We start from the raw sequence: 25,598 nt of genomic DNA, 5'->3' as shown, positions 1-25,598 counted from the left end.
TCCTGGCCTTAAAAGATACTGAGCTCCAGCCCTCAAAATTATCTGCTGAATATTTGATTATCTTCTCTTCCTCTGTTCCCATCCCAAATTCCACATCTCTCTGTTGTGGAATCCTGACCTGCAGCAAGTGGCACCACACATGTGAGAGGTGTGTGCACAGACAGCTCCCAGGATCCTCATTTTTGGAAGTTAATAGTTTAACAGAAAAACAATACATATGGCTTTATTTTTCTATTCTGTGGTTATTCACTGCCTGGGAATATGTGAGTAGAATGGCAAGAATGGAGAATAAAAGGAAAAATTAAGCTGCTGTTCTTCTCTTCTGTGTTTTTTTGGGAATTCCTTTACCATTCTGTTCCAAATTTTAAGGCTGACCTTGTGCTTGAAAAAATTGCATTTGCCTCAGAAATGAAACCTTTATTTCACAAGAACACGCAGCAAATTTTCTTTTCAAAGGCAGCATTTACCCTTCGCCTCCAATCCTGTGAGCAACCAAAAAATGCTTTGCCTCCTACAGCTGCTGTGTGATGCAGTGGTGTTTCTGTGGTTCCTTTTTCTCTCTTGTAATTATGTTTAGATTTGTAGCTCTGCTATCCCATTTGTCTCTGTTCTGTTGCATGTGTAATGGGGTATGGATTGTATTTTATAAGTTTTGACACTTTGAAACTTGTCCTGTACTTACAGTTGAATATAAATGTTTTGCTCCAGGCTAGCTAAACAAAAGGGATTTAAGAACAGTAGCGTTTTCTTAGGAAAATTCAAATGCCTGGGTTGGGTTTTGTTTGATAGATTTGCTTGTTATTTGGCTAAATTTGCCTTTTAAGACCCAGCTGTAACTTTTCTTCTGGCCAAGTGGCTCTTAGCTGCCATCTTCCATGCCTTGGAAATTGGAAATATTTCATGGTGTCATGGAATGGTTTGGGTTTGTAGGGACCCTAAAGATCATCCAGTTCCAACCCCTTGCAGGGCAGGGACACTTTTGCTAAACCAGGTTGCTCCAAGACTCATCCAGCCTGGCCTCAAACATTTGCAGGAGGGTTAGATTCCCTCTTGATGAGGATTTTGGGGAAAGGCTGAGGAATTGGAGTAATGCTGATAAACAGTTGGTTGTGTCAGCCAGGTATGTGCCAACAGCTAACACTGTGTCCTGGTTTGAGGGACAGGTGTCTGCCAATAAACGCAGGAGCTTCTCTTTGAAATGGAGAATGTAAACCCCCTTCCCCCAAATTATTATTATAATTTTGAAATTAAGGGGCTCTCAGGCAAAGAGATGGGAATTAGGAATAACAGTTCTTTACTCAGAAAATTAAAATAGAAATGCAGTATTACAAAGAACAATCCCAAGCACTGCCAGAGTCAGAATCCAAGCTGACACCCGTCAGTCAGTCAGGGTGTTGGCACAGTCCCATTCAGTGGTGGCTGCATCCTCCTGCAGTGGCAGATGTAGTTCAGCTGCAGCAGTGCTCCTGCAGAAGGTGCAGTTTCCTCTGAAGGTGCAGGGATGATGTGGAAAGGTCTGGCTTTCCTCTGGAATCCAGTGGAAAGATGGATAACTTGCTGTCCAAAATCTCAGTTTTTATCTGGGTAGGAAAGGCTTGGCTGCTCCCCTGGCTGGAGCATCTCCCAGTGGGATGATGGAATTTTATCAGTCATGCAGTGGGACTGAATGGGCCAGCAGCAGATGATATCTTCCTGGAGGGAGGATGGGCTGTGGGAAAGATAAAGATGATTGCCCAGCCGGTTCAAAGATGGCCCATTAGCAGATAATATGTGCCAGGAGATCAGGGTCACTGCCCCACCCACTTCAACATTTCTGGCCACATCAACCCGACACACACCGAAAGCTGTTTAATCTGTGAAACCTTTCTGGGTTCAGGACTGGGAAGCTTTGTGTTGCTGTTTCCCTGAAGCAGTTCTCGTTGTGCAGGATGTTCCGGCTGCGGTTCGTGCCCGTGGCCGCGGGGCTGGCGGCGGTGTCGCGGCGCTACCACGGCACAGCCCCGCACGCCGGCGCCCGGCGGAGGCTCCTGGTGGCGGCTTTCCTCGGGACCTCTGCGGCCACAGCAAGCGCCAGATTCCTCTGGCAGAGGTAATACACGTATATCTAATTTCTCTTCTGCCCCCGGTGAGTACCTGCGGTGCTGCTGCTGCACGGATGGAATGGCTGGGGGGGATTCCCTGCCGGGAGTGCTCAGGGATGCACAGAGCTCGGGGCTAAGGCGTTGTCTCACACGGGCTCTTTGATGTGGTTTCCTCCCTGCCTGGTGGTTTGTGGTGGTGCGAAGAGAGAAACCTTCGCTTTCACAGCTTCTGGTTGAAACAGGGGCGGGGTTTGCTCCTCTTGGTTTTTTTTTTGTGTGGTCTGCTGGCTGCTTTCATGTATAAAATGCAGCAGAGGAGCAGAAGGGGACAGTGTGTCTTTTGGTGGGAAGGTAGCAGCACACAGGGTTTATGTGGATTTTAAGGGTCAGAGCCTTAAGACACCTCATGAGTCTCAAAGCTCATTCCAGTAACTGGGGAGAATGTCTGAAGTAAAACAGGGACTCCTCTTCCATCCCATGGGAGCAGCATGGCACCAGCAGTGTCACTCAAGCACATGACTGCAGTTAGACTGTAAAAATAAAGTATTTGCTGAAAGCCTGTGTTCTTTTCATTCTAATGCTCAGGTGATTTGTTGCTGGCTTTCTGCTCACCTGTGGCTAGAAGGCTCTAGTTTTAATGAAGTGGGAGAAAGGTGATGGGAATTGTTCTGGCTGTTCCTTAGAGCTGTCAAACCCAACTCTCTGCTAAGAGGAGTTGCTGAGTGGAGGAAGAACACTGTGATCCAGTTTTGTGCTGCATTTTGCTAATGATCTGCACTGATGCAGTCAGTGCCTCTGAGGGAATGGCCAGGATAATGCCCCTTTTCCAGCAGGGAAGCAAGTGAGGTTTTTTCCACTTCAAATCTTACCCTCAACACAGTCAGAAAATCAGTAGGACACCATGTCCTGTGTAAAGTTGTCCCAGAGACACAGAGTTAATATCTCCCTTCTGTAGCAGGTTCCTTTGCTTTTAAAACCAGCTAAATTTTCAGGTGCTGGTGTCGCTTTTATCAGGAGAATGGTGCTTGTGCTATGTGGAGTGCTGGGCCAGGGATGGATTTCAGGGAAGGATTTTTGGCTCCTGGAGTACTTTGCTGTTCCTTGGAGGCCCTTGGGCACTTTCCTCAGCTGCAAGGACTGATAGAAATCAGTCAGAGAGACACAACTCTCATCAATCTGGAGAGGCTGACTTGCTGTTATTACTTGTTTTGCCTTTCCTTGCTCTATCTCCTTCATCTTTTATAAATCCATAAAGCACTAAATAGAATTGTACAGACTTTCAAGTATTCCTTTCCTATCTGAGCCATGAAATAAATCCTCAACGTCAGCAACTACAAAATAAAAGTGCACCCAAGCTTACAATATTAATTTAATTACTTGGCATAAAGCTGCTGAATAAAACAAGGAACTAAACTGATATGTTTTGTGTAGAAAATTCTTCATACTGGAGTCTGTGGAAGTTTCAAATGGACTTTCAAGTGGGCATTTTAGCCTTGTTTAAAGAAATAAGGAATTTCCTTTGTCTTTCTGAAGATGGAAATTAGGTGATCAGTAGAGTTTGAGCAGGTGAGTACAGAGTGTTTGTAATGACATCCTGAGTTACTCAGGTAGGTGTGCCCTGAGTTAGTACAGGAAGTAGCAGTAAGTATAATTAATTAAGAGATGAATATGTAGATATTTCTTTACAGCTTAGGCATTAAAGATGTAACAAGCCAGATCAAGAAGCAGTTGGAAATTTTAAGTTTCTTGGGCTAGATAAGTACATGATGATGATGGTGTGAAGAAAAACAGGAATTCTCAAGTGGAGACTGTAAGGTGAAGTCTGAGAGAAAAATATGGAAAAATCCTATGGTTGTATAATGCAAAATAGACTTAATTGTGTCTTCCTAAGATGGGAGGTGGGTTGGTGGGATCTTTGTTTGGTCCATTGAAGGTAAGTGTTGGTCTTGTTGCCTTCCCTGCCCTCCAGGAAGTCCTGGCTTTTGGGGAATGTATCTCCTCTAAATTATTATACAACAGGAATAGCTCTTACTGCTCAGTTTTCCTGTGGTGAGGAATACTTGAGCAGTGCAAATAGCTGAGCTTAGAAGACTAATGAAGTTTACACTTTCTCAGCAATAACTTAAACTCTGAGGATTTCCAGCTGGCAAGAGAAGCAATTAAGTATCTGGGCATTGGCATAATGAACTGAATTAATTGAAATTAATCTTGGTGCAGTCATTGGCTACTCTAAATGAGGCACTAATATATGAGAAGTACTAAACCTCACAGTTTGTGGCAAGCTTAACATTTGTAAAAAATACTCTGTTACTGATCCTGGTGTAAAACTTGTACTCTCTAGTTCCTGATGCCCTTGTGGAGTGTTAGGAAGTGGCTGCAGGTCTGTTCTTCGTGTCACAACCCTTCCTGGTTGAATCTGGGGGCATCTGAGAGCACTTAAATTGGTATTTTGGTGCTGAAGCTTGTTAATCAGTCTAACATTGAGGGAAATAAGGGAGCAAAGGTAGATTTGGGGGTCTCTGTAAGCAGTCTTACCAGTGCTCTTCATGATGGACTGAAAATACTTCATGATCCATTTTTTTATCCTTGTGTGAATAAATTAGTGGTGAGAATAAGAGCAGGACACTGGTGTTGCTCTGGGAATTGCTGCCTCCAGCTCTGGGAACCTCAGCATAAGACAGACATGGACCTTGTTGGAGCAAGTTCATGGCTTCCCACTGCCAGAAGACAGGATTAGTTTAGATATTGGGAAAGAATTGTTCCCTGGTGGTGGTGAGGGCCTGGCACAGGGTGCCCAGAGGAGCTGTGGCTGCCTGGAAGTGTCCAAGGCCAGGTTGGACAGGGTTTGGAACAATCTGGGATAGTGGGAGGTGTCCCTGACCATGAAACTAGAAGATCTTTAAAGTTCCTTCCAAATCAAACTGTTTTGGGATTGTATAACTCTGGTTAAGAATGCACTGTTTTTTTGGTTTTTTTTTTTCACCAGTGTCCTGGGGGTTTTAGAGTAATTTGCTTAGAATACATTTTTAATGGGAGAACTGCTGGAAATATCTTATGCCAGCTGAAACAGACTTTAAAAAAATCTCTCTTGCAGTAAAACAAAGGAAACCACATACATCATAGTCAAGAGGGGAGAAACCTGTTTTATAGCTATAGATGTGTCAGGTACAACTTAACCTAGTGTATGGGAGAAAAGATGAGAAGTTGTAGGTATTATCCATGTAGGTGGATAGGTATTATCCATGTGAGTTTGTTTTTAGACCTCTCATGTGTTTACATGTCATGGGAATAGAAGAAGCCAATCTTTAAGGTCCCTTCCAACCCAAACCATTTTGTGGTTCTGTGCTTTTTTATAATTCTTTGTGAGAGGTGACACACTCAAGAGACTATCCTCGGGATTGCTGTGCTGAGGGTTTTTTCCTTAGGCTTAAAGACACATTTGGTGTCTTGAAGGAACACTGTGTTCTTTCCATTGTCTTTTGGCTGAATCCTGGAGTTTTTCTCCATGGACATTAGGGAAGGAAAGGATCAGATCCTGGAGGCACAGCCCTATAGTCCACTGCGGTGAGCTCTGTTTGGGAATGAAAGCAGCATCTCCTGGATTAAGAAATAGCAGATTTATAGCTCACAAGGATATTGGGGTTATGTCAGGACACTGCAGCATGTGTCATTGGGGTGATTGCCTGTGTGAAATTCTTGCCACAAATTCATTGTGCTAATTTATGCCAGTGTTGAGTATGTGAGAGATGAGGAGGGAATCAAAGTGGGAAAGAGCCCTGTGAGTGTGGCAGCACACTGAAAAATTGAGTTGTGGCTCTTCATCCTCTCTGGTGAATTTCTTATTAAAGTTTCAGGTAACTAATTTAATGTTGAATGTGGAGCTGAGGATGAGACAGAGCTCCTTGCTGAAAGTTCTCCTGATCCCTGGAGGTTGCCTGTTTTTATGAATGTCCAAACTTGCTTTTGCATTACAGCATGAAAGTCCTGAAGTCTTAAGTGGCTTTTAAACCTCCCTGGGATGTCTCCAGATGTTTACATACAGGGAGAATGGCAACTCTTAGTCAACATGTGTCAGGCAGGATTCCTCCCTCCTGCCTCTGGTTTGGTGGCAGCATCTTTGCTGACTCCTGAGTGCCTAACTCCTTGTTAGATCTCTTCCATTTCCTCCTGAGACTGAACAGCAACTGATAGCTGAGAGCTTTGCTACTGCCTTCAGGATTAGAATAACTGAGCACTGTTATCTCTGGCACAAAGCTTTGTGATTTTTTTCACACTGTTCTGCTTCTGTCATTCGTAGATGAAAAATACTTTCAAGGAAGGGGTTGTGGTTCATTGGAAGATGCAACTTGGGGTGTTGTGCCAATGCCCAGTGTGAGTCCCAGCATCCTTCCTGCCTGTATATCCTATGGTTGTATGTGTTTGGCTCTCTTAAAAATGATTCCCCAAGAGAGAATTTATCATTGCAGACCTCTGGTAGTTCAGTGTTTCTAGGGAAGGATGAGGAATCTAATCTTACACTTGATTGTTGGCTTTCTCCAAGGATTCAAAGGAGATATTGCTAAGTGGGTGGGAAATAGTCTTTGATTCGAATTCAGTTCACTGGAGAGGAAAAAAAGTCTGAAGAGATCAGAATGGTTGAAGCATAGCAGTAGTGTTCAGGATCCAGGACAGGCACACTCCATGGGGAAAGGCTGGCAGCTGGTCTTGGCACACAGTGAAGAGAGGCTTTGTATTTTCATTTCATTCAGAAGCTGCAGCACCAGGAATTCCATTGGAAAGTCAGCCTCATCAAACAGGGGAAGAGAGAGTCTTCACTTGCTGAGGGGAGTCCAGCAGGGTGGATATTTCTGGAGTTTTGGACTTTTTTTTTTTTTTAACCCAGCCATATTCTGACATCTGCACTGAAAGGCTTTTTTTATGTGAGCTGAGTATGGAAGTTGTTGGAAGCCAAGGATTTCAGCAGAGGGTGGTAAAATACACAGAGAAGGTGCTCCTTCAGTGGTTAATTCAGTGAGTAGTTTGGCCAGTGGCCTGGAGGTGAGGAAAAGCTGTTTAAACCTTGCTTCAGAATCAGCCTACAGCCTCTGCCTTTCTCCTCAGAGCTCATTTTCCTGGATGGTGATGTGACCTGTGGAGCAGAGTTAATTACCTGGATAAACCAGAGGGAGGAAAAAGCTGACTGTATTCAAACAGCCTCTCTCTGTATCACTGGAGCAACTGACTTGACAGCCTGATGGATTGAAGGAATGCGTGGGATGTGCTGAAAATGTTTGATTTTTCAATTTCATCTATCCCTTCCCTGGTCTGCTAGCTGTCAGTCAAGCAAATCTTTCCTGATGCAGCTATTCTCCAGCATCTTTCCTATGGAATAGCTTAGTTGTGGAGATAAGCAGTTGATTTCCTATTGCTTTTCTGTCCCCTTTTCCCAAGAGACTCCCTCAGAGCTACTTAAGATGGGTATCCTGCCTGCACAGGGACTTTCCATGTCAGTGCTGCTGGTGTAGCCTCAGCTGGCAGCTGCATTTTTCAGCCAAACCCACAGCTCCTCAAGGGTGTGCCAGTGCTGATTAAACTTTCAGGAAAGGCTTCAGGACAGGTGCCAGCATGGACTTCATGCTCCAAGAGAGGTCAGCTGCCAGACTGTTCCAGGGAAATAATTTCCATATCTTAAGATACTTGTGGAGGACCCAGGTTTGGATGCTGTCTCTGAAAGTTTGGTTCAGTGGAGGTCATAAAGGTGGTGCTTTGCTGTAAGACTCACAAATATATATTGGCAAATTGAGACTCAGGGCCTTTTCAGAACAGGAAGCGTGTAAAACTCCATTTTTATCTGAAAGGGCAGGATTAATACTGCTCTTCAGTGAGCATTTGTGTGTTTTATTACATCAGACCCCTGTAATGGAGCTGTGTTCTGTCCCACAGTGAGCTAGAAACCTCTGAACCCTTGTCTGAGCTGATCCCTTCCAACCCAAACCATTCCTTAAATAATGAAGTGTCTTCTTCCCACCAGTACTGTGGACGTTTGCAGTTCTTTAGCCCATTCCCATCTGTCTTGTGCTCTGCTGTCAGTGAATTATTGGATGCTGATAAGGAGAGAGTTGTCTTTTATTTTGGTAGCATTTAAATTAATTGATGGAACACCTACCCTCATTTCTCCTTCTTGGAAGCTGATGTGCTGAGATTGCAGCAAGCTGTGGAAGGACAGAGGGTTGGAATTAGAGGATCTTTAAGGCCCCTTCCAACCCAAACCATTCCATGATTCTGTGATTCCTGGGGAGACAGACACAGACTCTCTTCTGTTCATGCTACATACCACATCTGTGTTTTCCAGGAAACTGGTAGGATGAATTATGTGTAGCCTTTTGTTTAGAGCTTGGGAGACTTCAAAAATCTTGGTTTGTTTTTGTTTTTCTCCCAAGGCAGCCCTTTTAAAACAAACTCACACAGCTGTGAATGACCACGTTCATAGTTCCAGGCAGTACCAAAGTGGCCAAGGAGCAGCACCTGTGTGTAAACTCCATACCCTGTGATTAGTCCAAAATAAAGCACCAGGAATGCAAAGTAAAGGCAGATTTGCTTAAATTATGGGCAGGCTGGGATGTTTCCCTGAGCTGTTTGAGTCCTTTAGAAAGAGAAATAATTTTGTCAAACCGTTGGCTTTGTTGCTTGTGACATGTTAACGGATCCTCAGAGATTATCATTTCACTGATGTTAATGTGGTCTGAGCTCTGTCTGATTCTAAACTGCTTTACAAGTAAAGCATGGAAAAACCAGAGCATTGTTTGGCTTAGGGATTTGTCCTGCTTTTTATTTAATCATCCCATTGCCAGTTGCAGTTCTGTGAGTTGCTCCTGACTCTGATTTGAAGTGTTGAGTCTTGGTCTATGGAAAAGAGTTGCCTGAAGATCTTTGTATTTGAACAGCAAGGGAAAAAGGGTCCTGTGCTCTGGTAGAGTTTTATTTCAACCCTGAGGACAAACAACTCCAGTTTTGTTGTCACAAATCCTGCAGCTCTGGAGTTTAGAAGAGTCATTGGTGGAAGAAGGGGATAAAACAGCCTGTCAGCTGCTGGAGATAGAAAATAAATCAGCTGAGCTGAAACAAAAGGTTGTTCATCCTGAATCCTGCAGTGCTGATGGTAAAACACATTTCTGTCACTTTATCTATCTTTCTGGGGAAGCAGAGGTGGAATTTAGTGCTAGAGGAGGTATGATATGCCCTTCTCCCGGTGTTCCTTGCATGTCTAGTTTTTGGGAGAGGGTGTCATAATTCACTGATTTGGACTGGGAAAACTTACTGTGACCATTAGTCTGGGTTTTGTCGTGGGGTGGAAATTAGCTCACAACAGGGGAGAAAGCACACTGAATTTCAAGGGGACTAGGGAATTTAGGGGACTAGTCACTTCTTTACTTTTACTTTGCAGCCCTCCCCACCGAATTGTAACCAGGTTGCACTCAGGTGGAGCCCGGCAGGATGGTTCTGTCACTTCCTAAAGGGCTGTTTTCTTTTCCCTGGAGCAGAGCTTACGCTGAAGACTCAGTCAGACACGGCCCGAGGGCAGAGCCGGGGGAGAAGGTGAAGCACGAGGAGGAGGAGGAGGAGAGCAGCGGCAGGAGGGCGGTGGCCTCGGGCGATGAGGAGGCGCCGCCCGAAGGGAAGAAGAAGAAACGTTCCGGGTTCAGGGACCGCAAGGTACCAAACTTGGGCATCTTCAAAGAGAGAAAACTTGCTCTGTACCTGTCTTTATTTTCTAAGGGACCTTACTGTTTTGGGAAGCTACTTTGTCTGCATGTTGCCATGAGTTTCTGTAGGCTGAAACTTCCAAACTTTCCAAACTTGTATGTTCCTCTGAAATGGAGACCTCTTTTCCCACCTGCACTTGCATGTCCAAGATAATCAAGGCTTCTGCACTGATGGCTGGTAGGATGATGCATGCAAAGCAGGGAATTGGTGCCAAAGCTTTTAAAGCATCTGGGATATTCAGCATGTGTGTCTGAGTCCATCCTTTTGCCTGTGAATATACACAGTGCATGCTGGAAGGAGTAGAGGATGAATGTGGAAGGGAGGGTTACAGGAAAGGTGTGCTTCAGTTCTTCATTTAATTAACCTTTGCAAATGTACTTGCTGAAGTACAGCCTCAGTCCCCCTTCTTGGCTAGTCCTGGCTCTTTCTTGATGCTTCTGGCTATTTCATTTTCAGATCAGACACATTTTCAAGAGGAGGAATACTTGAGTAATAAACTTGTGACTTGCCTTCACTCTTGGGCAGTTCCAGGAGCTTTGGGCTCCTCACAACTGACAACTGGTTTGGCTCTATCTGAAACCACTGTTATTAAAGGATGTGTAATTTGATCTGACAGAATCCTGTAACTGGGAGCTGGCAGACAGCAGTATTTTATTTTTTAAGCCCATCTGGATGTCAGTTTTATAGGCCTGTGTTGGATGATGTAATACCTTTGCAGCACCAAAGAGGAGAAAGGAATAGTGAAGAGCATCTACTCCCATTTTGTTATGACTTGCTTCTGATATTTATTTTTAAGCCTGTATTCTGGAGATTGCATCTCATTAGCTGTTAAATTGTGGGTAGTCACATATAGTGGCTTAACAGCTTCTCATGAAAAATTAAGAGCTGTTTCCTTTGAAGCTGCTGAATCATTTTGGTTCCTGGTCAGAAAAGATTACACAACTTGAGGTTTCAAGTGCCTGGTGGTATTTGGGGCTCCAGACTCTGTCCTGTTGTGACATGCTGGTGGCAGCTCAGTGAAGTTAGGTAATAAGATGCTGTGCTGAGGTACTCACTCAGAATCATCCAGGAATGTGGGTTCTTGGAAGCTGCTGATTTTCGTGGCGCTTGGGTGGCAGGTGCTCTGACAGCTCCAGCTCTTGCCAGTACCACTCAAGAAAAGCAGGTTATTGGTTTTTTCCAGTGTCAGCAGATGGAGGCAGGCTGCAGAGAGCAAACCACAGTCCACCTCCATCCCCACTCTTACTTTTGAATACAGTGAGTGTAAAGTTTCATTTTTGTCTCATGTGGCTGCTGGCTGGGGAAGCCAGAGGAAGTTTTTTTTTACAGGCAAGGACTGTTGTTCCAGTTTAATATTAGAGACACACCTGTGTTGACCAGCTCTTTCCTTCCCAAACTAGTCAGGGAGGAATATGGCCATAATTTCCAAATAAGCCACAAGCCAGGTGTGCCCAAAAGATGAGAGTAGTGTGTGGCCTGCATCCCTTCTCATCCCAGTCTGCCCTCCTCTGGCAGGAGCTCAGGAGCAGCAATTTCCTTGGGGACAGCCCCATCATCTTTGTGCCAACACAAGCCTTTTCTCTGCAGCCTGGAGACAGAATGTACCTTGTGTGGCCTGAATGCCAATGTTGCAAGAGCTCCTCTAAAGGCAGGATGTGCCAGGTACTGTCCCAGGTGCCTGCTCCCTGTCTGAGCAGCTCTCCTGTGGGCTCAGTGTTTGATCAGCAGCTGCTGCAGTGAGTCACCTTGGGAGCTGCGTTTGAATGTGGCCAGCTCAGATGACAGGGGAAGGTGTGCCCCTGCTCCCCTAATTGTGTAGCACCTCAGGGATTCCTGACTCTTCTAGTGTTTAAGAAAACCCCAACAAACCACCACCCACAGTAAAAACTCTTCCCAGCTCTTCCCCTAATTAATTGAAACTAGCGTGGGATTTTCCTTGCAAAAAAAAAAAATTAAGCCTAATTGGAAGTGTTTAACACTTGTTTGTTATCCTAATGTTGCTTTTAATGAAGGTGATGATTAGTGGTGAAGCAATAAATTAAGTTTGACATTGCTGTTTTAAATAGTGATCCAGTGAGAGGGGGAAGCTGAAGCACAAACCACTCTCAGGTGTTGGGATTGTGTGTGGATGGTTCCCAAGCACGTGTTGTCTGTGCAGTGTGGAGGCCCTGGATATGTAGGGCAGAAAAGGAAAAAAAATGACTTGAGTGCTTCAATATAGTTTGAAGGCTAATGAGCTGTAATAAAGGATGGGGGTGAGCTGATGTGTTAATTAACTTGCTAAAATTAACATGCAGCAGTAGAGCTGACTTACCAAGATGTTCTGGCAGTGTTTGGGTCCTGCAGGTACCTTGCCTTGGGATGTTCCTCGTGCTGAGCCTTCATTTGGGTGTGTGTCACAGGAGGAAGCACAAAGAAAATGAGTCCTAATTAATTTGCCCTGTGCTGTTGCATAGTCAGGGAAGCCCTGGTGGTGCTCTGTGCCTTGAGATGTTAATTTAGAGCTTTATTTTCATGTCAGCATAGGATTTAGGGTTTTTTTTTTCTTTTAACCTGAGGCTTAGCATAAACATTGACAGTCTCAACACACCTTCACTCTGGTAGAGCAACAGGGATTACTTACTTGTCTTTCTCCTTCAGTACATGCTCTGCAAATAAATGCAGAAAAGGGATTTTTCCCTTTGGTCATATCTTTCTGGAGGTGCCTGATTACATGAGGCTGCAGTTCTGGGGGCAGGATGAGAATTTTGAGTGGTCTTCCTTGCATTGAGGACTGGTTTGCATTAGAGAAAGGTGAGAAGTCAGGAGAGGAGATACTTTCCTGGCATGATTTTCAGTGCAGGTTGCTTTGAAGCAGTGCAAAAACCCCTCACAAAGGGTTGTCTGCACCCAAATCTCAACTCCACATTTGTTTTGGGGATCAGGCCACTCCTGTTACCACCCACTTGATGTTCAGCACCATGAATAAGTGAGGCTTCCCCCATTTGCAGCATCTTGGCTGTTCCCTTCTTGACCTGGCTTCGTGTTGCACCCAGCCTTGCCGTCAGAGCTGGGCTGCAACATTTATCAGTTTTTGCCAGCTGATTAGCTCATTACCAAGAATGATGTAATTGTGAGTTCAGCTGCAGGCAAAAGGGAAGAAGCTGCATTTGCTCCCTTCTTGTAGGGAAGCTTGTGCAAGAAGTGAGATTTCAGTTGTGATGAAAGCAGCCTGTGAGATGCTAAAAAGCATCTTTTTGGTCTAGATGGTGCATTTTTGTGCTGTAGGCTGAGACAGGAGATGTGGTTTTTAGCCTATGTTAGTAAGCTGTTGTTGCTGTGGAAGTAATACTCTATATATTCTAAACATGAGGAGAAAAACACCTGAAAGCAGCAAGCCTGACAGTAGCATCTTAGCAGGGGCTTAAAATGGAGGCAGAGGGAAGAGCCATGGTGGGTATGAAGTCAGGTGGGCTAAAATGAAACATGGTTTTACTGACAGAAATGTCAGGACTCCTGTCTCTGGTGCAGCAGTGAGGTTGTTGAGTTGTGCCCAGCTGGGTGGAGGGAAAGCATTTGATAGTGCCTTGCAAGAAATTTTTCCACAGGCTTGGAAAAATTGGCTAATGAGTTTTTTTAGCTAGAAAGCAGGCTAGTGGTGAAGGGTTGCCATGGATGGAGGGAGTTGGGTGTGGTCTGTGGTGTCTGCTCTTGGCTCCAGTCTAGGGTTTCATACTGTCCTTGGGTTTATTTGTCTTCCTTGAAGGTGAAAATACTGAGCTGTGTCTGAGTGATTAAGCTGGGTGGGGTGTTATAGTCAGGCAGGAGTGAGATATGGACCTGCACCCACAAACGACAGATCACTTCAGCATAAGGAGCTGCCTCCTGCCAGGTGGGAGCAGTAGACAGAGCTGGAAAAGTGGGTGTCATCTTTTACTGGGACTTGGAGCTTGGCAATAAAGCAATTGTCCTCATTCCAATGCCCTTAGCTGCACAGAACCTTGTGGACTGAAGCAATAAATGTGGGATTAGGTTTGTTGATTAGAAGTGCAAAGGGCCTAGGAGCAAAAAAGTTTCTCCTGCATGAGGGAGGGAACTGTCTGTAGTGGTTGATGCAAGGATATATGGATTCTGGAAAGCTGTGGTGGTGCTTTAGGAACTGTTATTCTAGATAATGTCATCTGTGGTTGCATTGCTAGAGATCTGAGCTGGGGCAAATAAAGAGGAGAGAGGCTTTGCTTTACCAAAGCCTGGCTTGGGGGATTCAAAACATTTGGCTTTTTTTTTTTTTTTAAATCCTAGAAATAGGAAGAACTAGAGAGGGTGTTTTCTGTCTGATAAACATCAGGCTGAGGAAGTTGTTGAGGAATTTAAGGACAAGGCTGAGCCAGGATCAAAGCCAGGAATGATCTAGAGCTGCCTTGGCAGTACCCTTGATCTTGCCTGTTCTCTTGCAGCACATCATTGGGATCTTTTCCTCCTGTGGCTCTTGGCCAGCTGCAGGTTTCAAGTACATTATGGACTGTTAAACACAGCATATAATGCAGGAATGAAAAGCTGAAGTAAGGAGGAAAGTTTTCTGTGCTAATACATTATGAAGTGTAGGTGTCTGTGCCTTTTTCCACCCTTGTGGCCTTGTACTGGGATTTTGTTTAGAAAATCTGTCTGTTGTCTTTGATTAATTCCAGCTGTTTGGGGGGAAGCTGATTCTAGAAAAAAAAAAATCACTGCTGGCAGAGTTAGGAACAAGCAGATTGGTAGAGAGGACTGAGTTTTGGGGAATTCTGCCAATGTGATAGAAAAGAGGAAAAAATGAGCTTGGGTGACTGAGCAGCCAGCTGTGGCTCCAAGTGATTTTTTTCCAAGACTCTGCTTGAAAGTAAAGGTTCTTCCCAGCCTTCCAAGACTTTTCCTTCACATATTAATCACAAATCAAACCTTTCAACGCTGTGGTTAAAATGTTGGGTTGCTTTAGATTCACAAATAGGATGCCAGTGTCTTTTCTTATGCTCATGTTTTTAAAGCACCTTCAGGGATTTTGTGAATTTGTTTTTCCTCTGCCACCATAAACAGTCTAAATTTATTCATAATAAAGATTTTTAGTGTTTGTTCTTAATCCTAGGACATCAGCAGCTGATACATCCAATTTTCCTAGGTGTTTTTGAAGGGAATAATGCCAAAAGAGTCGAGAGTTGTGTTGCTGCACACAACTTTTCCTGTGGCAAATCTCTTTGAGGACTAAGAGTCAGTGTGGGGCGGGGACAGGATACACTAATGCTGGCTACATTTCATTTCCAGGTGATGGAATATGAGAACAGGATCAGAGCCTACTCCACACCAGACAAAATCTTCAGGTACTTTGCCACGCTGAAGGTCATCAACGAGCACGGCGAGTCCGAGGTTTTCATGACCCCGCAGGATTTCGTGAGATCCATCACCCCCAACGAGAAACAGCCAGAGAGTGAGTGGGGTGTGGGTGCTGATCAGGGGAACTGGTGCTCCCCAGTCTCTGCTCACCTGGCCTGTCAACTTCCCAGCCTCTCCTGAAGCTCTCCTGCTCCAAGCACAAAATTAGCCTGAGCCCTTTCATGTTTCCCAAAGTGCTGTTTGAGATCTGGCTGCTGTGAGCCCCTGAGGAGCAGATGGGCTGCCTTTCTCCTGTATTTAATAGGGAAAGATTACCTGAAACATGTGATGTTGATTGGTGCTGGGTCTGAGACAAAGACACCAGCACTCTGTATCCATGTGACAAAAGAGTTTTATTCTGGTGCCCTCCTTTTATGTAGAGCTTGAAGTTTCCTGGGTAAACACATATGATTGGTTGGGAATTTGGATTGCTCAGTTCTCTGACCAATAATTTCTGCAGCTTAGGATGGAACTCACTGGGTGAAATCATCCCATTACTGTTTACCTAGGAGCCTATTAATAAACCAGGCTGCTTGAATTGAATCTCTTATTTATGGCCAAATTAATTGTGACAGAAACACTTCCTAAACCTACACAAGGAGGTTGATTTGGCAAGGGAAACATCAGCAATAAAGGCTGGAATAGATGATCTTACAGGTGTTTTCCAACCTAAATGTTCTGAAGGGGTTGAGGCAGCCCCATGTGGTGCTGCTGGTCAGGGTAGGGCTCATCTCTGCCATCTTTAAATTTTTTGTGGTACATGGGGGGGTTTGGCAATCTACAAGTGGGAGAGAGACACCTTGCTCTTGTCTGGAAGCTGTGTACTGAATATTTGGTGTTGGTGGGGTAGCAGGAGACTTTGTCTGGATTCCATTGGGGTGGGAAGTGGGAGATCATGTTTCTTGGTCTCCCACATTGTATCTCAAAGAATGAAACAGGCTTTTGACAAATTAAAACTTCCCTTGTCTCTGCAGACATTAATGAAGAACTTCAGCCCCCAAATATTAACTTCTTGACTGCAGGGTTTTTGTCCAAATTGTGAAACTGTTTTGATATCTTAGGTGACAGCTGCTAAATAAATACTGTGTACCCTTGTGCTTAGAAAATAACAATATGAAGTGTGTGCAGGAGGGAAAAAAAAATAATCCTGGCATTAGTGTTTAAAGCATGTAGGTGAATTGACATTTAGGATTCAATCAGGCCCTGGAAATGGCTGTAGTTTCCATGTTAATTAATTGCTGTAGGTTACCATCTTGTCTATCTCAAACTTCTTGAACTACTGCTACTGAAAAGCAGTAGCACCTGTCTGGAAGTTGAAAAACTGAAAACATCCTGTGTTCCATTTCAATACATCTGATTCCTCTTTTACTTCTTCCACTTACTTGGTTCATTTTAGGGTGTGTACAGCAAAAAGGTGGAAGAATGCTCAGCAAACACCTGGCTCAGAGGCAAACAGAGGTGACTAATGGGAAATAATAATTCATCAGTCTTAGCCACTCACTTCCCATTGTTATCCTGGCTGTTGAAATGGCCCCATGAAGCCTGCAAATGCTGCCAGCCACAGCACACAGCAGTTTGTAAGGGAAGAAAGTGGTCTTAGGTGCTTTTAGCAAGTGGAATGGGATAGAAGCTGAGCTTGGGCTGCCCATCAGCAGCAGAGTAGGAAGGGAGGCATCTTGGATTTTGCTGAGTTGAAAAATCTGTCTTCAGAACTCTTACCATTGTGGATTTGCTTCTAGATGGAGCTGCTCTAGGGTGGTTGTTCCTTACCAGCTCTGTACATCTTTACAATCACAGTAAATGGGATTTTTTAATACATAATGAACAGTAGAAGAGTAAAACACTTATTGCTACAATAAAGTCAAACCAGCCATAACCTTGTTCTCAAATGTTTTTAAAGCTGGTAGTAAAAAATAAAAGGAAGATAGGTCTGGTTTTCAGACCAGAAATTGAAAACAAAGAGTGCTACCTGCTGGCCAGAGGAGTTCTGTACTTCACACCCTGCTGCTGCTTTTGACTCATAGGATAATTGAGGTTACAGGTTAGCTGGGAAATGCTGGGGCTGCTTTCTTCCTGAGTCACGACTTGGGTGTGCCCTCCACTGGGGCTGGAGCATCCTGCCTCCATCCCAGGGTGTTCCCAGGGGTTGTGATGCAGCCTGGTGTGTTCCTGGGAAACCTCTTGGTAATCCTTCAGTGTAATTTCAGGGAGTAACTTCTTGTAAATGCCTCTGCTGTTTTATGGAGAGAAAACACTGTGGAATGTAAGTGATCTGGAGTAATGAGGTAGCTGAGTCCCTGTTGTATTTATTTTTAAACTGCTCATCTACTGTGAAGGTATCGTGTGCCTGATTCATTTTTATGGATTACGTAGGGGAAAGTTTGATTTATTGTCAATAAAGTGTCAGTTTAATTCTAGCCTGCATTTTGCTAGCTTGGGGAAAATGAATTCCAATTCCTCAGCTCCTCTAGATTGTTTTCTCTGGTTCAGTCAAAATTCCTGCCACAGCATTCCCAAGTAGGCAAGCTGTGCTTAAGGAATGACACGAGCTTGCTGAGCTTGGAATGGTTTGTCAGACAAAGCCAAAGAATGGCATTAAACTTGAAAGCTGCTTTAAAAAAATAATTTCTTTCTGTGCTATCTGGAAAGTTCAAGTGCCAGGAGAGGCGTGGGTGGTGATTTCTGCTCCCTGCAGTCCTGTATTATTTTTTTTCTCCCACGTTCTCTTGTACCTGAGAGGCAAGTGGATGAGAAGGGATGGCTGTTTCCTGCCTGGTGCTTCCTTGCAACCCCAGTCCCAAATAAGCTGAAACTACTCTGTCTTTGGTGGGAATTGTATGGGTTCCCTCCATTTTCCCAAGTTTATCAGGGTCCATTCTGCACTGACTGTTTCCTGAGGAAAGTGAGTATTTTGGAGCATCCTGGACTAGGAAGGAGCTGTGTCATGCTCAGCCACTATTAGTTTTCCTATGGCTTTTGCAACAAGGACTGAAAGAGGTAAAAAATACATCTTGTATCTCATCCCAGCATGCTGTAATGAGGGCAGGTTCTTCCCAAACCAGTTCTGCTCTTCCATTCCTCTATTAACCTCTCTGGTTATCCCAGACTCCTGCCATAGGAAAGATGCATTTCAAGTTTCACTGCATAATGAGCAGCAGCTCAAATATCAGAACTCCTGGAAAGTTTTTTGGTTGGGCTGGTTTTTTGTTTGAATGCAGGAGACCCTAAACATGCTGCTGAAGCCCAGGCAGAAGCAGCAGCTGTGTCCCTGCAGGCTCTGGGCATGGGATGGTGACAGAGGAAAGGAGCCATGAAGGACAGAGCTGATTCCTGGTGGCTGCATCAGAGTGCACAGCTTGCTGCTCCTGTTAGAAATGGTTTGTTTTCCATATCTGAACTGCATGAGAAACTGAGCACAAGCTGGCCTCTAGGGTAGTACAATGGGTGAGTGATTATTTGTAATTTTGATTAAAGTTTATGAAATATGGATCTGATTTCCTGTAGAACCAGCAGCCAGGAGCTGAGACAAGCACTCATGTAACGAGGAGGAGAGAACTCCCTGGGCTGGTACAGGTCCTTAAAGTTTCACAGAGTGGTCAGCTGGGATATTTAAGACTTAGAAGGAAGTTAGAGATCAGGGGATTCCAGTCCTTCTGGGAATTCACTCTCTGTTCTTCCCCAGTACATCTGCTCTGTCTGAAGAGCTCTTCAGAGCAAGGATGTGAGTGAGAGGTAACACCAATTGTCTCCTGAACAAGGTGGGGCTGTTCTTCTGTAGAAGTACATAATGCCTGGGCAAGAATCATCCATGCCTGATGTGAGGAAAAGAGCCAAGGAGGAGCAAGAGATGCATTTACATGAATGTGCTGAAAGTCACATAATTGAGGGCTTCCATGCAGGTGTGGCTGGCCAGGTGTGTTAGGAATGGATGTCTCACAGGGAGACTCTGGCTTGTTGGAGAAGAGGAGATAGATGAGACCCAAGTCCCTTGATCCTTCTGTCCTGGACTTGAACCCAAACCCCAGCCTGTTGTCCCCTGAGAAGTCTCAGGCAGCTCATTGTTTGCTTGCAGATTACATTTTAGATTCAGGGGGGAAATACTCTGAACACAACAATCAGAAGCTGGATTAGAGCTCTGGAGGGGAAAGCTTGCTCCAGCATTTTCTCCTGCCATAATGTGGCATATCACAAGCACAGTTAGCAGGCTCTTCAGTCTTCATAATTAGCCCTTTTATTCATCTGCTGGCAAAAAAAGAGTCCATGTTATATATTAAGCAGTGGGGGGTGAAAAGCAGATCGTGAGTGAATGTTACCCAAATAATGTGAAAAATCTGACAAGTATATAAAGACTGGAAGGAATTTAAAAGGTTTTTCCATCAGTGAGAAGCTGATGGTATCCCAGAGGAAATCATGGTGGTTTCTAATTGATCTCAACTGTGTTCTTGGCACAATATAATTGTCCTTCTGCTGGAAGCTTGTTTTTTCAATGATTTTTAGAACTGCAGTCTATAACCTACTGCCTATGGATTTATTTTTACAAGATAACATGAAGAGCTTAGTAATTGTCTGCATATTTATCAAGTGTGGTAATTAGCTGCCTTTGAGAAAATCCATGGAAAGTATGTTTTTGTTAATCAATAGGAATATAATAAGCATTTGATTTTAGATTCTGGCTATTGTTGAACAAGAGTAAGAACAAGTTATTCTGTGTTTTTTTCCTTTACATAATTCATTCTTTCTCCATGAAAACATCCTCCCCAGCCCAAAATGAGAAAAGTAAATGCAGGGAGTACAGTTCTGCTGTTGAATACCCTCTTTTCCCCATTGTGGCAGGCAGTGAGTGTCAAGTAATTTTTGCTTTATATTGAATCATTTTTAAAGTGAAAGTACCATCACATGAATAAAAGTGGCAGCCTATATCCCTGGTATTGGTGAGTAAATGGTGTCAGTCTACTCTGAAATAACATTTCTAGTGGTGCTATGTGCTTAGATCCTCCATGGCAGTTCTGCTGTTTATTTGGGTGGCATCAGAATTTGTGGGAGTAATAAACAGTGGTAGTTAAACATTCCAGGGAAGCTGGTTTGGAATCATTGCAGGTCACTGGAATGCTGCTGGCAGTGAGTGGCTGGTGCAGAGCCCTTTGCTGCAGGAGCAGAAGGGATGTGTAGGGAAAGGAGGTGTTGTGCAGGGTCTCAGTAAATATAAATGTATTCTGGGGCAGGTCATGGTGCAAACTCTGAGTTTGTTCAACAGAAACAACAAGTGGAGCTCTGGGTAGTCACTTGAATCCAGACTAGCCATGGTGTGTGTCCCAGGAAAGCTTGAGGTATCTTCCTGAAATGACTCCTGGATTTCATTCCTGCATCTCTTGAGGAAATCCTTTCAGGCACTTCTGGGAGAATGCTTTTTCACCCCTGCTCTTCAGTGAAAGGTGGAAAAGCTCTTTTTTCCTGATTCAACATGCCTATTAGCCTGTGTTCCTGCAGCTCAGCAGCAATAGCCCAGCCAGGGGCTGTTTGTCTTGGGAGTGTGGTTTAACAGAACATTGCCTTTTGAAAAGCAGAGGTGTAATAACTGACATTCTTCCCTTCCCCTGTTCAGCTGTGATTGTCCTCATCCCTCCAGTGTTCCCATTGGCTTGTCAGCCTACACAAATGCTGAATTCCTATTGCAGCATCTTGGGGGAAAAGCTTCTTTAAATTACATTTTTTATGTAAAATCAGGCAGCAAACCTTCTTTGTTGGTGTCCTTTTGCCAGGTTTAATGGCTTGGGGAAAAACAGGCAGCTAAGTCCTTTAAAAGGAAAATAAAACTGTACTGGGAAAAGGAAAATGCATAGAGTAAAAGTGTATGTATTAAGCATAAATTCTTCTTTTCAGCTCTTAAATTGGCTTCTTAGGATCTATGTAAGGGGAATTTCACAGAGGAATTCAGCTTCATTAATGTAGCAGAGGAGAAGGGATGTTGTGCATGGCTGGGAGGGTGGCCATACAGAACACAGGTGGGAACCAATGTGCTTGTAGTACAATTGTAGAATCATCTGAGTTGGAAAATATTTAAATATTTTAAATATTTTAATATTTATTATTCCCATATTTATTACATGAATATTTATTATAAAGATTTAGAAATATATTGTGTTTTTAGAAATAAAATGACAGTTATCAGCTCATCTTTTTACTGTTCTCTACACAATCATCCATTCACTTTGGCTCTCTATTGAAACCTGTTTGCTTTCCCAGTGTCCAGTTGCTGGGGGTGCCATTAAGACATACTTTCACTTGCTATTTTTAACCCATGGCCTTTTTTTGGCTTTCCATGAGTACATGTATAATGTCAGGCTGTCAGAGATCTGTCTTTCAGCAGCCTTCCCTGGCATGGGAAGAGGAGGTGTTCCTGAGAAATGACTTTATTATGACACAGGGACATAAGCTCAGCTTAAGTCACCATCCAGATGGATGGTCAGGGTGAGCTCTGACCACATAAAGTGTCTGTAGTCAAATAATCACATTTATCAGACAAATCCTTCCTCTAAATGCACCAATACTTACTGCATTTATACCCACTGCTTAGAGGAGAGCACAATTCAGAAGATTAAAGACTGAAAATATTATGAATATGCAATTTGCATTGTTATCAGGCCCATGAAATATTGAGAAGGTGCTTTCTGGTTGGAGTTTTCACAAGTGCAGAAAGCCCTGTGACAATTGCCTTGACCTTTGAAATTGGTGGCAGAGGAATTTTGGCTGTTTTGGGTCACAAAGGGCAAGGGGGTCACCCTTGAGCAATGAATAATTCCATTTTTTGCACAATACCATGGAACTTTCCAGTAGACAGGAAGGGTTTCATTATCCTCTTTCAAAAGCAGGTGACACAGCAGGCATGGAGAAGGCTTTATTTTGTTTTTTTCATCTTATTTTCTAATTTAAATTGAAATGAGAATGTGCTGATTACCATAAACAGTGGCAGAAAATGTACAGGACGTTGCTCTCAGGAAGGTTTTATTTCTCAGAGCACCAAAAATCAGCCTGGTACTCTCCTGAGTTTTACTGAAAATGCTCAGCTTGAGTTCTGCTTAAGCTCTTCTCAGGATCCATCTTCCTGACTTTGGATTGCAAAGCTCAGGTAATTAATCTTCCTGATTTTTTTTTTTTGTCATCTTGCTTTTATGTGCAGTTACTGGTGTTAGATGCAGACTGCTTGGCATTAAGGGTTAGATGAGAGTTTTGTACCTTAACTCAGCTAATTCTGGGATATTCTCCCTTCTTCAGCATAAATAAGTATTTTGTGAAGGTATCAGAGACTTTATTGGTATAAACAATCCCTCTCCTATCCAGCTGAATAACTGCTCATACAAATGCATCTACAACTTATCTCCTTTCATCCATTTGTTTTATACTCAAATATGAGCAAGCTTTGGATTTGTTTGGGAATATCCCATTTAGCTATGGGAGCAAGTCTTTGTTTTTCCATTTGTGAGCCATTCAAAAGATGGTATTGAAACCACCAAGAGTCACAGGTGAAATGTTTGCCTGGTAATAATAATAATAATAATACTAATAGTGCAGGGATCTACTTTGAGGAGGGTGTTTTAGGCTCTTGAGAGGTGTTGGTTGCAGGGCTCTTGCTGGCCCTGCTATAGAAGGCAAATTCTTCTCTGACTCCATGAGTTTGTTGGTTTTTTGTGTTCAAAATACAAAATGTACAAAACTAAATAAAATTTTCCTCCTGTCACGTTTTCTACACATGTCACTCAGACTATGCATTTTACTTTTCAATCCTCTCCATCAGAGAACACAAAAAATACTTAATTTTATGCCATAAAAGCTTTCTTTTCTGTAAGTATTTCTTTTCTCTTGCAGACTTGGGCCTGGACCAATTCATAGTGAAACGCTATGATGGGAAGGTGAGCACATTAGCCTATTAAATGTATTTTATTTAATGTTTTTTTTGACCTAGAATCCTTCAGTTATTACCTGTGTGAGGGTGTAAGTTAAATGAACTGTGTCAAGTGTTCTCTTCTGAGCATTTTGTTTTTCAGTAGCATTGCAGTGCTTTTTCTGAAATGACAGAAAGATTGTTTCTATAAAGGGACCTTATTTTAATGTTTACAGACAAAATATTACCACTTTCTATATTCTGGTGGGCTGGGAAATCATGGGTTGTAATCACATTTCTTTGCTGCTCTTTCTGACTGTGTGAGAGCCTCACAAGTTAAAACCATTTCAGGGGAAACTCACTGGACCTTTCCCTTCCAGCCCCAATCCATATTCCTAAAGGAAGGAGATGCTCTTGTGGTTTTTTTTCCTGTGTCTTACTCCTCTATTTCCCCCCATCAAACAGCCTTTCTCTGTTCCCTTTTGAGCCCCAGGTTCTTCCTGCAGCACTGCACAACTGTTTCTGGGTGTTTGTGCTGTCCTGACAGGTGTTGGTAAAACTTAAGCAAATTCTGATCTAGTTTTGTCTCCCTGTAAAAGTGGAGCCATGTAGCATCCCACTAGTTATTATGGATCTCACAGACCTAATTATCCATCCTGTAAATCCCACTGGGGTGGTAAAGGCAGCTCTGCCCCAGGACTGGCAGCTCAGATGGACCCCTTGATGCAGATGACTGCAGGTTAGTTAATTTTCCATAATTTCACCAGTGGCACACAATGGTCCTCCAGCTTTTAGCAGCATTTTTCACCTGAACCATATGAAAATAAAACTTTCAAAGGGACATCAGCATCTCACCCCCTATTGCTGCAGGGTGCACCTGACATAGAGTGTCAGGCATTTCCAGAAAGCCTCAACATGGGGATAAAAAAGGAAATTAAAGCTTTATATAAACACAGTGTGGGCTGAACATGTGCAATTCCCTGGTTTGTTTTTAGCAGGGACAGGTAACAACAAGATGATCAAATACCTGGGGTCCCTCTCATGAGCACTGGATGGATGTGCTGGTTACCCAGGCAGCAGAGCAGGGCTTTGCTGGAAAACAGGCAGCAGGGAGGTGGATTTTGGCAGATAGTTTTGATACATAAAGCTCCAAAGCATGTCATGAACACCTGTTTTCTTTTCTTCCCTGCCACAAACGTGATGTCTGCTTTTTGTGATTTAAAAAAACAACCCAAGCAAAGGAAGGACGTATATTCTTTGCAAAATACTCAGTGTTTCTCCCTCTGGTTTCATGACAGTCTGTTTTGCATTCACTCACTTTCATCATTCTGTCTTGTCAAGCTATCACCCTCATCCCTTAGGCTTTACATAAACAAGATTTGTTTGTAGGGAAGAAGTGCTGAATCCCACACTATTTTTGCTAATCGCTCTTCTGTTCCCAAGCACTCTGCAGCTGATTCCCAGCACACTGGATAAAAGATCCAAAGGCAAATCATTTGAACTCAACTTTCTGTTTCTTTGCCCCTCAACACCCAGGGCTCTGACCTGTAGTAGACTGAAATAGCTTTTTATATAACTTACAGATGTTGCTGCTGCACTTGGATGCTGTGGTTTGATTGCCTGAAAGTGAGGCAGCAGATTTAGGGGACTGCAATGGACTCTGCTTTATTATTATCTTCTCCTGGGACCTGGTTTTTCTACAGCCTAATAACATCCTGGAAGTACTCTGAAAATGAAGAAATGAGGTTCTTGTTTGCTTGGCTGTCTGCTTAAAGACACCTTGGGGCTGGCTACATCTGGTTGTGGCTATTAGGGCAGTGGTAATGTCCAGGTGAGAGGATAATTTGAGGAGAGGATAAAATGAGCTGGCCTTGGCTCTCCCTGGGTAATGAAGGAAGCTGACAGTAGATTGATCTGACAGCAACTTGTTCTCATTTTGTTGCTTGCTTTGGGCTCCAGGTTAAAAAAATAACACTGCTTTTCCTCAGCCAAGCTCAACTGTGGTGCTGCAGAGCTGACCTTGTGCATTCTGAGTTTCACTGTGCATGGTGATAAAACTCTTTTGCATCTCTTCCTCTGTGCCTGATTCCAGCCACACATTCCTCTTGGATTATCAAAGCAGCCTCTACCTGGGGGGGGGTTTGCCTTTGTGTGCTGAAGGAGCTGCTGAGCTCTGGCAGCAGAGTGAGAGGGTCATCACTGTCCCCTAAGCATCCTCATGGATGTCACACATGGGAATTGTGGTACTCAAAAATAGGCCTGGTCACTGGAAAGTTCTCCTTTTTTAAGGAGAAAGGAGTTTGTGAGCAATCAGATATAAGCAAGCTGTGCTACTCAAAAGCACTGACAATCCACAGGCCAGATCCTGTCTGAAGAGTGGGAAAGAGGATTTTAGTTCCAAGCAAAGACAGAATGCAAGCAGTAGTTTAGAAGGAGATTCAGTTAAAAGGTCTGTCAGTTAGTTGCATTTTAATTGCATATTCCAGGACAGTGTTTGTAGCATCTGTGTG

General features: G+C 43.6%; 1 protein-coding gene across 3 annotated transcripts in view; it reads left to right on the top strand.

The window, feature by feature from the left end:
- The window catches only part of MICU1 (mitochondrial calcium uptake 1), an 84,632-nt gene that overhangs the window by 9,805 nt on the left and 49,229 nt on the right, over positions 1-25,598 (top strand). For all 3 annotated transcript variants that reach the window (XM_056495597.1, XM_056495596.1, XM_056495598.1), the window contains exons 3-6: positions 1,928-2,089; positions 9,602-9,773; positions 15,102-15,264; positions 23,073-23,116. In XM_056495597.1, coding sequence (XP_056351572.1) covers positions 1,929-2,089; positions 9,602-9,773; positions 15,102-15,264; positions 23,073-23,116 — 540 coding nt within the window. In that variant the 5' untranslated portion in view covers position 1,928. The remainder of the gene's footprint in view (positions 1-1,927; positions 2,090-9,601; positions 9,774-15,101; positions 15,265-23,072; positions 23,117-25,598) is intronic.

Source organism: Oenanthe melanoleuca, chromosome 6 (assembly GCF_029582105.1).
Source record: "Oenanthe melanoleuca isolate GR-GAL-2019-014 chromosome 6, OMel1.0, whole genome shotgun sequence".
In the NCBI taxonomy this organism is placed as follows: domain Eukaryota; kingdom Metazoa; phylum Chordata; class Aves; order Passeriformes; family Muscicapidae; genus Oenanthe; species Oenanthe melanoleuca.
This window is presented reverse-complemented; position numbering and strand designations above follow the sequence as displayed.